The sequence below is a fragment of the Bombus fervidus genome, chromosome 8 (assembly GCF_041682495.2).
Source record: "Bombus fervidus isolate BK054 chromosome 8, iyBomFerv1, whole genome shotgun sequence".
In the NCBI taxonomy this organism is placed as follows: domain Eukaryota; kingdom Metazoa; phylum Arthropoda; class Insecta; order Hymenoptera; family Apidae; genus Bombus; species Bombus fervidus.
This window is the reverse complement of record NC_091524.1, coordinates 2,866,518-2,881,542: the sequence shown is the minus strand read 5'-3', so window position 1 is coordinate 2,881,542 and position 15,025 is coordinate 2,866,518. Positions and strand designations below refer to the sequence as shown.

Sequence of the window (15,025 nt, the reverse complement as noted above, 5' to 3'; positions counted from 1 at the left end):
CATCTACGATTAGTTTCGACTTATAAATCACTGATACATACGAGAATAGAAATGGAAGCAAATATCGAAACACGAGCGCCATCTACGATTAGAGTTTCAACTTATAAACCACTGCTACGTGCGAGAGTAGAAATGAAAGCAAATACCGAAAAAGAGCGCCATCTACGATTGAAATTTCGACGACTTATAAACCACTGATACATACGAGAGTAGAAATGAAAGCAAATAACGAAAAACGAAGAAATCCTGTAAATCATATTGCATTTTTCACGTTATATTAAAGTTACTAATTATATTTTTCGTATCATCTATTCTTCCCTTTATTTTACATACTCGAATTAATATACATAAATCTTTATAAGTCGTATCATAATTCGAAGATTCTTATCGTCTGGCTTATCGGTGCGTTTGTCCGTTCATTTCAACAAGAAAGAAAATTCTAATGGACGTAATAGTGGAGAAACATGGAAGAGGCAAGAACTTCCGAATGCGGTTCTTTGGATCTCACTAGCCGTTTCATCGTGCCATAGACTCGGATCGTTTCTAAATGTCTTCCAACCAATAATCGTGGATAAATCTCGATTAGCGCAAACGAATGTCTATCGTAGTTATCAAGTAATTAAAGGCCCCTTCGACTGCTATCACAAATAGAGAAAAAGAGCGTATCGAATTAAAATAGTTCTTATTGAGGATAATAAAATTTTTCCTTATCTAAGAAATATATGTAAGTGTATATCTACATGTATATATATACATATTATATATATATTCAATATGTATGTATATATATACAAAGAGAAAGAGGATCGTTGTTTTTTTGGATTGACATTCACAGTTTTGCGAATTAAAGAATGGTACATGCGTATTTAAATAGCTATTTCTCCATACAATTCACACGCTGCGTAATTCTGCAACGATCTATCGCGACTGAGCGATTGCAATTGCAAGAAACGCTGTGGAATGGTAGAATTTCCGATGTCTCCGTAGTGAAATGTAATGTTACAGGTACCTTCGAGCATCAACAAGTTTTTCATAACGATGCATTAGATTGTATTCATAGATAACATCGTTCGGACTTGTACAGGTAGAAGCAACCATATCGATTGACATCGAATCGCCGAGCCACCTTCTACCAATTCTTTAAACAAGATCATTTATCTGTTATAACGCGTCAAAATTTATGATCAAGTAGTTGGAGGAGACGATTTGACACAGGTATAGTGTGAAGTTGTACGCGTCAAACAGCTCCGTATTCTTCGCTAGATGGCGATTCGTCGCTAGGTGGTGGCCTCGCCGGTCTGGGTGGCCTGGGTGGTCTATGCAGGTGCACACCAGGAGCCGGTCTTCTCGGAGGAGGTGGAGGATGAGTTCCGTAAGAGGTGTCGTCGCCTTCTTCGCTGCTGGGCGAAGGAGATGGCGCTCTGTCTTCTTGTTCTTGCAACAGTTGTCGAAACTCTTGTATAGATTCGTTCAGGGACCAAAGTTGAGCGAGCAAAGAAAGATCCAGTTGTCGAAGGCCAAACTGTAAGACGTTACGACGGATTAGCGTATCTCCGCGTATGATAGTATTTACGAACGGGTGCGAATAATATTCGATAACGATTATTCCATATATAAATGGATTTAATCGTTATCCGTCAGTTATAGTACTATTGTTTACTACTTAAGAAAGGAACGTCACAAAGTGTTTGATCCAACGAGATGCATTCGCTTTTAGCATGCGGTTGCCAAGCGCTGGAATTCCAAATTTACTAACTGATGCGATGTACTCTCAAGAGAGTGGCAACTCTCGTGGTACTTGCCGTGGGAATGAAGGAAGAGGGAATTGGGTAGGAGACGCAAAATGAGAATGGGAATGAGAGGTGTTGACCAAGAACGAAGGAACAAGAAAGGAGGGAAGAACGAGAGTAGAGGTAGAAAGGAACGAAGGTGAAAGAGAGCGGCCAGAAAAAAGGAGGCGAAGAGGGGAGTCACGCCTGAGGGAATGCAGCGTGGGAGCGGCTGTGCCAGTTCACTCCGTGTGTGGATTAACTATTAAACTATTAGCCCGACTTTCCAGCAAACTATCTTTTGGACGGCGACCGCGATATTCATCGTACATCATAGATCGAAAATTGGACTAGACGCGATATAAACAGACGGATATAGATTATCTTGCTAGTAAAATAGCTTTCTGTCGACCTGATTTAAAGGAAGAAGGAAAGAGAAAAAAAGCTTATCCTCGACACAACGGATGACACAAAGAACGCGTTAGTTTCTCGAGAGAAAAGCCCACGCTTTGAATACATATTCACTGTATTTTACGATGTGGTATACACGCGTAATAAGGCCTCGAGGTAACGGATCCGATCGGAACGACTCCGTTTAACACGACATGTACGAGGTGATAGAAAGGCTGATTATGCTTGAAAAACGTCTGGTTTTCATCTTAGTTACAAAGCTTGACATTCCGCTAACACGCGATGAGTGACGTTTTCATTATTCCGACCTTCCAGCATTTATAGAAACCTTGCGTCGTGACTCGTAAATCCGTGGAATTTTCCTAGTGACTCGTTAATTTATAATCTTGACAGAAACGCGTGATTAACACCGCCTATTCAAACCAGCCTCCTCTGACAATTATATTTTTATTCGATCAATACCTTTTCTGTTACTTTTTTTTAATAAACAGTTCCTATCTACCGGCAAAAATGATCTGGCACTAGGGAATGAACAGGTATAAGGATCCGTTGCTACGAAGTTTTCAATAACCACCATTTCTCTCCTGAGTATGGCCAGCTGTGTATCCAACGTGGTAAGCTGTCGAGCAGGTGGCGATGGCCTGGACGACGATTGGATCGAAGTTTTACCGCCTCTTTGTGTTTTACTGGAAGATCTGGTGGGCGGTGGAGGTGGCTCGCAACCCTCGCTTCGTCCACCGCTCAAATTGAATCCACTGAGACTTCTCGGTAATGGTGGTAGACCTTGCAGGGAAGACATGGCGATCCTTTCTTGTATGCTGGAAAAAAGGAAAATTTCATTCAACCAACGAAAAGAAAAGAATCAAATGGAACATAGAGGGGATACACTCCGTTATCTATTCGGGCAGTTTATTTAAAACGATCGCTCGTAACTAGAAATCGCGAAAGTTTACTCGACGAAACACGAGATCGCGATTCCATCAACGACCTTTAGCTGTGGCAAAACGTTCGTTCGACTGCACGGACCTTGATATGGCATTCGGTTGTTCGTTTGAACGCCACTGTTTCGCACGAACGGCGACGAAGTAGGTTAGCAGGTAAGGAAAATTAGAAACGGGACGATACTCTGATATTACGCGAGGAAAAAGAAACTACGAAGAGTACATCCGGCATCTTACTTTACTTGTTCTTTTTCGTAGAGTGTTTTGTCACGCGATTAAAATTATGACAGAAAGCGTATCTTGCGAGTCGAGAAAATCGTGTATCGAATCACTGGATCGTTATATTCGAATAAATCGGGCTCCTCGTATGTTTTACAGTAGACATCACGATCGTTCGATGTACGAACGCGTTAACCACACGTGCACCGTTCCAGCAACTCTTTCTAACTTTAAAATTATATCGATGCTCTCTTTGACGTTAAACTACCTCGGAACGTTAAAATTGCTGAATTTCTCATTTTCACAACGATTATATCCGTTGATTCGCGTTCCATCGACGACGTCCCCGTCTTCGCCAGATAGTCTAATCTGCGTGGATGAATAGTGGATACCGGCCTCTAGCCAATCCTGCCGATGGATGTTGTCGTTGTCGTTATCATTTTCGTTGGCTCTGTCCCTGTCGTGGTGATCGTCGTGGTGATCGTCGTGGTCGACAACATGCTCACCGCGATCGTTCTGGTTGTCAGAATTATTGTTCGATGTCGTAGCTTTACGGTTCAGTTCGTCGATAACAACCACCGTAGCACGGTCAACATTCGAAACCGAAGGTTGACTGTTTGCGTTCGAACCTTCCGTGGACTGAGTCTCGGCACTTTTCTTTGTCGTCGCGTCACGATATTTTACGAGACACGATCGTTGAGTCGGTATCGGCCTTCTTTCCGAACATTCGCTTCTCTCTGAAATGCTTGATTTCGATTTTCCAATTGTCGACTCCGAAGTGTCGGACGGCGTATCCTGACAACGTAGAACATCGTTCAAAGATATGTGCGACTCGACCACCGATAGAGATTTGGCGGTAACGTCGCCGTGATCGGACGATTCCGTCGTCCGAGAAATCGCCGACTCGGATATCGTGTTGTCCCATGTTGGTCCATCGATACACTGTTTATCGTTCTCATTCACCGGTGATCTCACACCGCTGGTCACACCGTTGAAAATACGTTCATCGAGGGTCACGCGTTCAAAGACACTGGAATACTCTCGACACGAAATCGAACGATCTTCTTTCCGACGCGATGTAGGGGAAGAAACAACGTCACCGGTGACGGCGGCGTTCCATTCACTGGAATTTCCCTGATATTCCTGTCCGACGACGGGTGTACGGACCCGCCTTTCCCGCGGATTTCCACGGCGGTCGTCCTCGTCCACGCGCCTTTCACTCAAGACTCGGGCAACGGGTTCACCGCCGTTGCCGCCATCGCCGAGACTCTTGTCGACGACGTTCCGAACCGGATCGTCGTGATCACCGCCTTCGTTCCCGGTTTCTTTCGGAATCGAGTCTTTGATCGACTCGTAAACGACTGTCCGACCAGCAGCCGGACTCACCACCTGTTGCCGATTGTTCGATCGGTCTCGATCGGATCTCCACGGTTTCGTGTTGGGCGGTGGTGGGGCCTGCCTAGTCGGACAGGGTGGCCTTGGTGATCTTTTAAGGGCTTCGGCGACCACCTGCCGACTCGGCCGTGGTGGTACCGGTGGTGGGTGAGGTCTCTGCGTCGCTGCCAAGTGCATTTTATCCGCGATCTCTTCCACTGCAGCGGCCCTTCTCTACGAGCGGCTACCGTCGTCTCACCGTCTCACCGTACCACGAACATGCTTCTCTTTTATCCGAACACACCGTAATCGAGGTCGTTTCTGATAACAACAATCACGCTTATCTCTGTTTCTACATTTATTCCATCTCCGTTTATTCCGATAATAAGTCTCTACCGGTTGATTATGTCACATTCGAAACACTTCGTTTCGATGGGCGACGACTGACCGACAATTATTCGGAGTCGCGTTATTGCCGTTATAGATGGTAAATCAACATTCGAAATTAAGCGATGAGATTGTTCGTCGAACCTCGTTCGTTGCGTCTTTTATGTTCAATAGATTTTGACGTTCGCTATACGATCAACGTCGACGCGATTCCAGCACAATACGCCAATGCAGTGCGACGTTCAACCACGTAGTTTCTCTTTCACTCCAGTTTTACTATTTATTCTCTTTGAGTTATCTCTCATCCACCTTCGGTCTTCGTTCTGTTCCACCTCCTTCCAGTACTCGTACACATGAATTATTCCTTTGAGAAGCACCAACGCAAATAAAAAATGATTACTTGATCGTCGCGCGTACGATCGTTTCCGTGAGTCACGGTTTCACGAGAAATCACTAGGTTCGATTCGAGAAACGCGCGACATTTTCAAAGACGCTGGATCATTCAAACGCGAAACAAGCGCGAAACGTTGCCGCGATGTGAAGCGAGTCGAGTTGATGCGAGTTGAGGCGAGTTGTGGCGAGTCGTGGCAAGGTAAGACGAGGTGAGACGAAGTGAGAGGAAGTGAGGTGCGGTGAGGTGAGATGCGGTGAGGTGAGGTGAGGTAAGCTGTGGTGTGGTGAAGTGAGTTGAGGCGCGGTGAGGTACGGTGCGGTGCGGTGCGGTACAGTGAGGTTAGGCGAGGCGAGGCGAGGCGAGGCGAGGCGAGGCGAAGCGTGGTGAGGTGTGGTGAGGTGAGGTGAGGTGAGGTGAAGTAAGGTGAGGTGAGGTGAGGTGAGGTGAGGTGAGATGAGACGAGCAGTGATGAGGTGAGGTAAGGTGAGGTAAGGTGAGGTGAGGTGAGGTGAGGTGAGGTGAGGTGAGGTGAGGTGAGGTGATGTGATGTGATGTGAGACGAGGAGAGGCGAGGCGATGCAAGGCGAAGCGGCACGTTAGGTTAGACCGACGAGGACTCGGTTGAAGAAACTCGGTCCGTGGTATCCTCGATCCGCTATCGCCTCTATCCTATGTCTCTTGACCCCTTTCCCCTCTTTGGATCGACTAGTGGTCCACCGCGGTAGCGCGTTCTATGCTCCGTTTCTCTCGGTTACTCGCTGAACGAACCGCTGCTAACTGACTCCGCGATCCCACAAACATCCTTCGCGTTCGAGGAACCACGTGACTGAGCTCGAACTCGAGCTCCAGCCCAAGTTCTCGAGGCAGCAGCATCGGATAGACAACCGAGCAATGGACGTGCTACGCCGAACCTTTGCGCCTATCTTTCCCGACTATGTATACGTGTGCGAAATGGCACGTCAGTGTATCAGCCAGTCAGACAACCAGTCAGCTAGCAAAAGGACACGCCGGAAAGGCTTACAGACTGAAACGGTTGCGACTACCATCGCGATACTATTCGCAGGCCCGAAGATGGAAAGAACAAGTCGATTACGCAGTTGTGTATATAGATACACGTAGTAGAAAATTTAAAGAATGCAATTACATCGATCAAGTCCATATTTGGTAATATTTTCTCAAAACATTTAAGCCATTCGGATACAACTTGTAATTAGGTTCCTCAAAGTGCTCTCAAGCAATTCGTACACGTTGATCATTATAGGTGTATCTCGAAATATATATTTGTGAAATAACGATGATCGTGTGACGATGTTGCGTGAATATACGTGTACCTTCGAATTTCGCACTCTGTTTCACGACGTACAGAACAGTCGCTCGTTCTACTTTCACCCTAATTCGTTCGCACGGAAGCCGAATCGATCCTACATTTGCAAACTGTTGTGCGTTGCATCGCATAAAAGTCGTCAATTTTTCGATCCCGGATTAAGCGATAATCCGATAACACGAGACGCGTCACCTCAAAAATCGTACTTATGATATTTTCTTGTAAGACGATGTTCACGATTAGTGAAAAAAGTAGATGAGAAAAATGATAAATCGTTAAAGTGAAATTTTGTTGCGCGTGGTAGTGTCACAGAAATTACAAATGTTCCGGGTTGCGCCGCAAAGAGTTGTGCTTGCTGTACACCAGCCGTGTGGCATTAGATGGCGTTAGATAACGCTGCTACCATAAATAAATTCGTTAAAGAACGCGCGCGTATCGTAAAATGTGAATCGGACGGTATTAAATTACGCACGATCGACAAGAGAGCTTCCCTGATGTGATACTGCATTCGCATAACGACTGCTCGCACTCGTGAAATACTGTTACGTAAGAGCGGGCTACGAGAATCTCTTTATTACATACAAATGCACCGTTAACTCTACGATTCGACACAATCTAACCGAATCATGTTTTCCAACGAAATCTCCCGGCACCCTACTACTGTTAATTTTGAGTAATTTTCGCTAATAATGGACAATTCCGTTTCCGTAGTGGTTTTCATCGAACCATCCTGGATTCACGAGTAATTGCTAAGAATCAATTACCCATTGATTATTGTACGAGTATGTCCACTTATAGAATTTAACAACGATAACGATCGATTAATTGTAAAGCTTTGTTTTGTGACCTACATCGAGGTCATGAATCGTTTTAAACGAACTTTGCACAGAACAGAAGCGAAGTCGTAGAAGCGAAAGTCGGCAAATTTTCATAGGGAGAATTAAAAGGTAGCAGTGTACGTGAAACGGCAATATATGTATGTACACGCAAGTACGTATGTACGCCAAGCAAACCTATTTCGTCGTTACGCTTTTTTTAGTTAAATTGCAACAAAATATGCCACCTTTTTTACTGTAAGAGATCGAGAATTTCCGAAGAACGTGCAACAATGGCCATAATGTAGGAAGAAACGATGGCGAACGGTAGCTAACGTTTTCGTCGAATAGAAATTGATGGAATGCTTCGCCTCGAATGAATTCCCTTGGTACATACAACTCACAATGAACGACATTACCTGATTACTCGTTGCGTGCTGACACCTGCGGGACTATCGGCAAACCAACTACTCCTTGAACTTCCATTCTTGACGACACATCGGACAGAGATGCCTGGTTTGCTGGGAATGCAACCACTTCATGATGCAGTGTATGTGGAAGCAATGCGAGCATTGGCCCCAAACTGGAACAGTATAGAACGTTTTTACACTATAAACGTTTCTTCCTCGGTTAAGTATCGTAGACACACACACTTTATGTTATCGATAACCACCGGTAATCACCAGACTTCGTTGAGTTTACATTGACACGCGCGAGTACGCGCGCGTCAGAACGTGAGGTATCGTGTGCGAGCGATCCGTTTCATTCGGCACACCGATCGATATTAATGTCTACAGCTGCGCAAACGCTGTCGCGGCATTTTACAAACCTTCGCTCTATCGAACCCTCGTCGTTTCTCATCCATCTTTTCTCTGCGCTATTTTCCCTATTACTTTCGTTACTACATAATTGCAAAAATAAACGATTCAATAAACCAAACAATCATTTGATACCTTCATGTTTTCATTTTTTTCACTCGATAAACGCGCTTAATCAGTTTTACCCAAGTATCGAGCTTCAATCTTCACTAATTCAAGAAATTAAATTAAACTTACCTAAAGGACAATCGTCTCCAGGAATCTTACAGTCTGGACAACTGGCATCAAAAGGCATTCTACATATACCGCAATTGTCATCGTTTGCTATCCAACGCCAGGTGGCAACACCAGTCCAACCTTAAAAAATGTTTACAATTGTTTACTTCTGTATCTAGCGGTTCGTGATTTAATATACACGATTAAATGGTAACGAAAACTGTAAATAAATAGGACAAATGATATAGCAACTTGTATCTGCTTCATACGCCTAGTTATCGGTAATTGCAATAATAAACGAAATATACTTACGAGCAGATTGAACATTCCAATTTGAATACTTACTTTTTATCGTGACTTTCATTTTATGTGCGCAGCAACGAAATAATTTATTACGTAAAGCGTTGACCAGTGAATGCACGCTGTAAATTAAGCACTGTGAAAAATATATGTTATACCGATATTTTATAAATCACAAAAGACAAACCGTTTATGAAAGACGACTTAAGATTGAAAATGTCTTAACGAATGCTGCACTACAGTCCGGCAACAACTACGCCGCTATGCGACGGGCAACAGAAATTGTCACTAGGCCGCCATACATTCGAATAGAAAGGAGAAACGAGTGGAATATACGATCGTGACTGTGATTGCGAGAAAAATTTATGATAAGATGTCTCGTGCGTGCATTGTGCCGGATTGCAATAATAGATATAAATACGACAAAAAGTATTCGTTATTTAAAATAATCGGAAATATGGATTTAAGACAAAAATGGGCGAAAGTCATTCCTGGAATAATAGAATTGAAATCGCAATAACTCCTATTTAAAAAACATTTTCAAGATAAATATACATATAATAAGATGAAAAGTAATTTAGAGAGACAATTGTAACAACATGCTGTTTGAGATAATTAATACTGTTTTGCGTATGTTTTGTGTTGTTATGTAATAAACAAAAAAAAAAAAAAAAAAATACAATATAGTTGAATGTGTAATATAGAAAATATTTCATTTAATTGGTTAATGTACATATGTACCTGTCTGCATTTATACCAGCTTACATATACTGTTAACTACCATATACTGTTGGTCGTATATATGTGTATGAACAATTTATATAAATGAATATCAAAGTATAAAGCAAATTGAAGGTAAATGAAATTGAATACCATATGAATATATGGAGAAATAGATGTTTCGAGTGCTTAAGGTGTCTTAAATTAGTGCACTGATTTTGTGGAAAATTCTAGAACGTAAAAAGCATCGGTAATTGTTTAATTTACGTTAGACTGACGTCGCTCGCGCAGAAACTCGCCTTTTCGTTTTGTTGTATGATAGAGCAGTGTTGGAAACGGTCCTAGTGGCGGCGCGCCGCTAGGTGATATACGGTTGTGGTTCGTTTTGTGATGCGGAAATGTAAAAGTTTCGCATTGAGAAGAAGAAAATCGACATTGACTAGCGTATATCGTTAGTCAAGGAGAAGGAAGTCGCACGGATCACACGATTTCGTCGAGAGTTTCTGTCAAGATAAACGTGAAACAGGATGACACTCGTGGTTTGAGCAAAGATCTCGATCTCGTGTGTTCAGCCTGCCAATCGCGACATGGCGGGTTTTCGAGACGAAGATAAGGCACTATTTCCTATTCAGAGCATCTCCTCGATCGTACGAATCTTCCAAAATCAGTTAGAAAACAGCTCGGAACCAGATTTGGCTTTGCTCTCGATTCTCGTCGGTGCAGTCGAGAATTCCCTAACCTGCAATAGAACATTTGCGTCGCAGGAGACCACTGTTTTTGACGAGCCGAAATTGCCGGCCGTTGAGTTTCATATTGCTGAAGCACTTTATACCAAGTTTCACGCAGTGATTAAGGGTGCGGTAGATCTTACGGTTTACGATACGAGATACGCGACTCGAGAACTTGTCAAAAAAGTCTCCGACGTTATATGGAACTCTCTAACTAGAAGCTATTACAAAGATCGCGCGCATTTACAAAGTCTCTATAGCTACCTCACAGCTAATAAATTGGATTGTTTCGGCGTTGCCTTTGCCGTGGTTGCCGGCTGTCAGGTATTGGGATTTAAAGATGTACACCTTGCTATGTCAGAAGATCATGCCTGGGTGGTTTACGGGGAGGATGGAACTGAAACTGCTGAAGTTACTTGGCATGGTAAGCCATACCTGAAGTTAAAAAGATATTGAACCTAATGCAAATTTGATAACTGCTAAACCTGATCGTATGTCTTTCATTAGGAAAGGGAAACGAGGATAAACGTGGCCAACCAGTTGAACCTGGTGTAGCTTCTCGATCATGGTTATATGTGAATGGGCAAGCTGTAGTATGCTCTAGAGCAATGGAAGTTGCCACCATAGTATCGGCTATAAATCCTAGTTTAAGCGCCACATCGGATGCAGCTGAAGTTGCATTGCTTCAACAAGAATTGTTATGGCTGTTGTACGACTTGGGTCATCTCGCCAAGTATCCTATGGCTCTTGGTAATCTGGGAGATCTCGAGGAAGCAGCTCCAACTCCAGGCAGGCCTCCTGCCATAGATCTCTTTCAGGTATCTTACAAGTTATAAATGAGTACTAGTAGTTAAATTTGTTAATAATTTTAATAACGAAAGCACGTAATTTCTTAATGTGTAATTTCTAGGAAGCTATACGATCAGCGAGGAAATATTATGGAAATGCTCACGTGTATCCATATACTTATCAAGGTGGTTACTTGTATAGACACGGATTGCATGCCAACGCGTTGTCATCATGGGCAGACGCGGCAGATGTTTTAAGGAAGTAAGTACCAATCGACCGAGAATATAATATTCGAAATGAGATTACGGAATTTGTAATCGACGACTATCCTGCTTCTAATGTGCAATAGGTATGATTATTCGAGGGACGATGGAGAGATATACAAGGAATTGTTGGAAATAGCGAACGAGCTTATACCTCATACGGTACGAGCTGACGAACGCTTATTACGACAACCGCGCTGTTTTGCTTATTTGTTGAGGTTTTATGACGGAATTTGTCAGTGGGAAGAAGGAGCAAACACGCCGGTATTACACATAGGATGGGCACGACCATTGGTAAATACCATTTCAAAGTTCGATGCTAGTATTCGTGCTCAGGTAATTATCGATTGTTATGACGTGGAAGCGAAACAGGAAGAAGAAAAATCGCAGAAAAGGGAGACAAGTCCGGAGGAAACGCTGAACAATAATAACAACAATTACTGTAAAACTAAAGAGAGGGGCAACGCGGCCCGCGACCTGATCAAAAGCTTAGAGTCTAAAGTACCTCCTAACCCAGCACCGATGCATCCTAGTATTCAAGCGTTGACGGCAGCATGTAGCGAAAAGATACTTAATAGGGATTACCTGCTGCAGGGTGGCGGGGAACCGTTTGTTGCTCCGTCGGATGACGCTTTACCTCCCGCACCTTCCACTTCCCAGGAGAACCTTGATCCCGAGGTAGAGACTGATTCCGAACACGAAAGACCAAGGATAACTTTGTACAGTCAAAAAATGAAGGGTTTGAAAGACTTATTGTTGGCTGAAAAATTAAACACGCATGCGATATCGTTGCAGCTAACCGCACAGAGCCAGGTACAAATCGGTAAAAAGTCGCGTAATACCGACGAGGTTGGAGTTAGTCAACGTCCAAAAAGGACGCGTCGCGAATAGTATAAGATTTTTGACCGGCGTTTCGGTATCGTAAAGTATTGATGTAAGAGCAGCGCAGATATAGTGCCACTGGATTCATTTTGGTCGGAAAAGAATCTCAATCTTTGCTCACGGTTTCATTCTGTTCGAGTGAATTTCTGACCCAAGCTTCTCGCGTTTCCGTCTACAGCTATTTTACTCCGGAAAGCGGACGATATAGCGACGATGACGACGTTGTGCCGTTTTGTTCAAACCCCGTGTCCCGTGCGCGTTTTCGTTTCAAGGAACGATTCCGATGCTTTTAACTGTCGTGCGGATTTCCACAAAGTACGTTCGCGCGTAATCTTCGGAACGTACTGTTGTCGTTAGATAATAAGTAAAAAATAGATGCGAACAAATTTATAGAAGAGTACAAAAAGGGTTTTCTCGATTTTAAGTTAAATGTGCCGAAACCGTGAGTGCTTACGTTTCTTCTTATTTTCACGTTAAATATGTATTTAACTGTAAAAATATCTTGTCTCTTCCACAGTGCGTAAAGCTGTGAATAAATTACATGTCGATTGGGGAAGGGTGGTGTGGATGGGTGATCGGTTGTGAGCATAAGAATGGCGTGGTACTAGAGGAATTGTGATTGCGCAAATGAAATAGAAAAACGAATCGGACAATGTACCTAATGTATTTTCGCGGAGAGATCAGATTCTCAGCACAGTTATTTATTCTACGATCAGTAATGATGATCGTCGGCGAATCGATTAGTTTCGATCTCGTCTTTTATCCTATTTCTAATCTCTTGTTGCACCTTTATTTATTGATCCACGTGTTTTTTTTTTATCGAACTATCGCACTTCGCATATATTACAATTAACAAGTTGTCGTTAATGTTTTTTACACGATAGTTAAATCTTTTGTTAGACGTACGCTTTTATGATCTAGTAAGAGAGACCACACACATTCCACACTCCGTAAGTGGTGCAAACTAATTAAGTTTTTACCTAAGGTATTTTAAGCATAAAATGCTCGCTTATTTTTATAACTATTTATTTTCAGAGTAATTATAAGTATCTACTACTAGATTCTATTCTTTCGCCACTCGATAGGTAGAACAGGTGAAACGTAGTCCACCGAAACGTGGTACACAGAGTGAAAAGTATTGGACGGTATTTCGTCCGTAACGTGTGTGTATATGCGTGTGCGTGTATATGTATGTGTGTGCGCGTGTGTTTCACAGTACATATATGGAACGAGATACGATAGCTCGTTAAGTTGATCGCGAAATGGGAAACGATACGTACGCAATACGTATGAAGTTCCTCAGAGTTTTTCGCGACGTCGTGTAACGTACAAATGATTTCTTCCGACGTAGCACGCGTCACTCCTTTACGTGCGTATCAGAGAATCCGAAGATGAAGATTTTCCTAATTGTTTTCCCCTTTACTTGGCGTTTTAATTACAGATCAAGTCACGTGCCGCTTTGTCGCCCTTCAACCAACTATCAGTATTTTGGAAAATTATTGATGCACGCTACGTACGCGCGCGATGCTAGGTGAAATCGTTGATTATCATTAATCGCTTTCAGTCGGGCACACAACACCTTTCTACGACTTTTATTTCTCCGATGTTTGTCCTCTTGTACAGGTGCACTCCTACGGACACCATACAAACCGAATACTAGAAAAGTAATCGTGACATCGATATTGATGCGAATAGAAATTATTCCACGACGATATCTAGGCGGATTGTTGTAGTATATGTTGTTGAATGAAATGAATATAAACGATCCGAGCAAACCGACGATCACTTAAATAATGAAGGGCGCTATCTTACTGTGATGCTGAATATATACTATATTATACTATACATATACATAAATATATATATGTGTGCGCGCGCGTATGCGTATATATATGTATCTGTACACACACTCACACATATATACATAATTATATAATTAATAATTGTAGTATGTAACTGATGACTCGGCGTCGGTAGGTTTTCATTTTGTCGCACGAGGTGAAATTGTTAACGCGCGGCGCCGAATTGTAATTATTTTAAAAGGCTGCAGAAACGAGAGTAGATACGAGAGAGAAAGACAAAGGAAAAAGAAACGAGGAAGAAGAGGTGTCCGTTGAATCCGTACCGTTCGCGTATTAATATAAGTAATGTTTTCGAATCTTTTTCAATGCGTTTTTGAGATAATATTACCGATCAGACACATATTTTTCTCTCCTGGATTATGTGGCACGTTACCGTATAGTGTAATCGACATTGTGTGAAAATTGTATCATCATCGTGTGTATCGAAAATTGTAATACACATAGAAAGGGAGAGTAACGCGTGCGTTGCGAATATAGAAGATTCTTGTAAAATCGAGATATTGTACACTCGTATACATACGAGACGGATAATTTTTTTTCATCGTAACGTACTTTTTTTTATCAAAACGTAAATGTATGCATGTGTTTTTTAAACAGGAACTGGCTTGTTCCGCAGTTTTGTAACTTATTATTTAATTGTTTTAAATTCGAATATTCTACGAACCAATTGTGTCCGCGGTTTTATGCGTTATTATCATTCTGCAACATATTGCGAAGAAGCAGAAGATAATTAAAAATGTAAAAAAGAAAAGTAACGGTCGTTACTAGACGAAGGAATACTTTTATCACTAAATTATACAGTTTCGCGTGTAG

At 42.5% G+C, this 15,025-nt stretch overlaps 2 protein-coding genes across 8 annotated transcripts; one reads left to right on the top strand and one right to left on the bottom strand.

Moving 5' to 3' along the window:
* Positions 1–263: 263 nt before the first annotated feature.
* LOC139990253 (anaphase-promoting complex subunit 11-like) lies at positions 264–9,355 on the bottom strand. 7 transcript variants are annotated; one of them, XM_072009365.1, is made up of 5 exons: positions 9,156–9,355; positions 8,981–9,090; positions 8,690–8,809; positions 8,054–8,217; positions 2,887–2,998 (listed from the first exon to the last, which is right to left on the bottom strand). In XM_072009365.1, exons 2-4 carry the CDS (start codon positions 9,030–9,032, stop codon positions 8,102–8,104), a joined length of 288 nt encoding a protein of 95 aa, XP_071865466.1. In that variant the 5' UTR covers positions 9,033–9,090; positions 9,156–9,355; the 3' UTR covers positions 2,887–2,998; positions 8,054–8,101. The 7 variants fall into 7 exon arrangements, with proteins under 7 accessions (XP_073967982.1, XP_071865464.1, XP_071865463.1 ...); XM_072009368.1 differs by having other exon boundaries at positions 9,014–9,090; positions 9,156–9,340; XM_074111881.1 differs by lacking the exons at positions 8,690–8,809; positions 8,981–9,090; positions 9,156–9,355 and adding exons at positions 264–1,522; positions 8,286–8,433 and having other exon boundaries at positions 2,755–2,998.
* A 378-nt stretch (positions 9,356–9,733) lies between these two features.
* Positions 9,734–15,025, top strand: Mnn1 (menin 1). The gene is made up of 4 exons (XM_072009369.1): positions 9,734–10,840; positions 10,924–11,234; positions 11,327–11,466; positions 11,555–15,025. The coding sequence occupies exons 1-4, from the start codon at positions 10,276–10,278 to the stop codon at positions 12,357–12,359; spliced, it is 1,821 nt and encodes a 606-aa protein (XP_071865470.1). The 5' UTR covers positions 9,734–10,275; the 3' UTR covers positions 12,360–15,025.

Bases quoted from the DNA above. Each gene is read 5' to 3' on its own strand.
- LOC139990253 (XM_072009363.1), bottom strand. From the start codon at position 4,912: ATGCACTTGGCAGCGACGCAGAGACCTCACCCACCACCGGTACCACCA. The intron at 2,999-3,608 runs GTAGTTTAACGT...CCTTTTTTCCAG, and splicing joins AGCAATTTTAACGTTCCGAG to CATACAAGAAAGGATCGCCA. The intron at 1,523-2,754 runs GTGGTTATTGAA...AACGTCTTACAG, and splicing joins CCATACTCAGGAGAGAAATG to TTTGGCCTTCGACAACTGGA.
- Mnn1 (XM_072009369.1), top strand. From the start codon at position 10,276: ATGGCGGGTTTTCGAGACGAAGATAAGGCACTATTTCCTATTCAGAGC. The intron at 11,235-11,326 runs GTATCTTACAAG...TGTAATTTCTAG, and splicing joins CTGCCATAGATCTCTTTCAG to GAAGCTATACGATCAGCGAG. The intron at 11,467-11,554 runs GTAAGTACCAAT...AATGTGCAATAG, and splicing joins GCGGCAGATGTTTTAAGGAA to GTATGATTATTCGAGGGACG.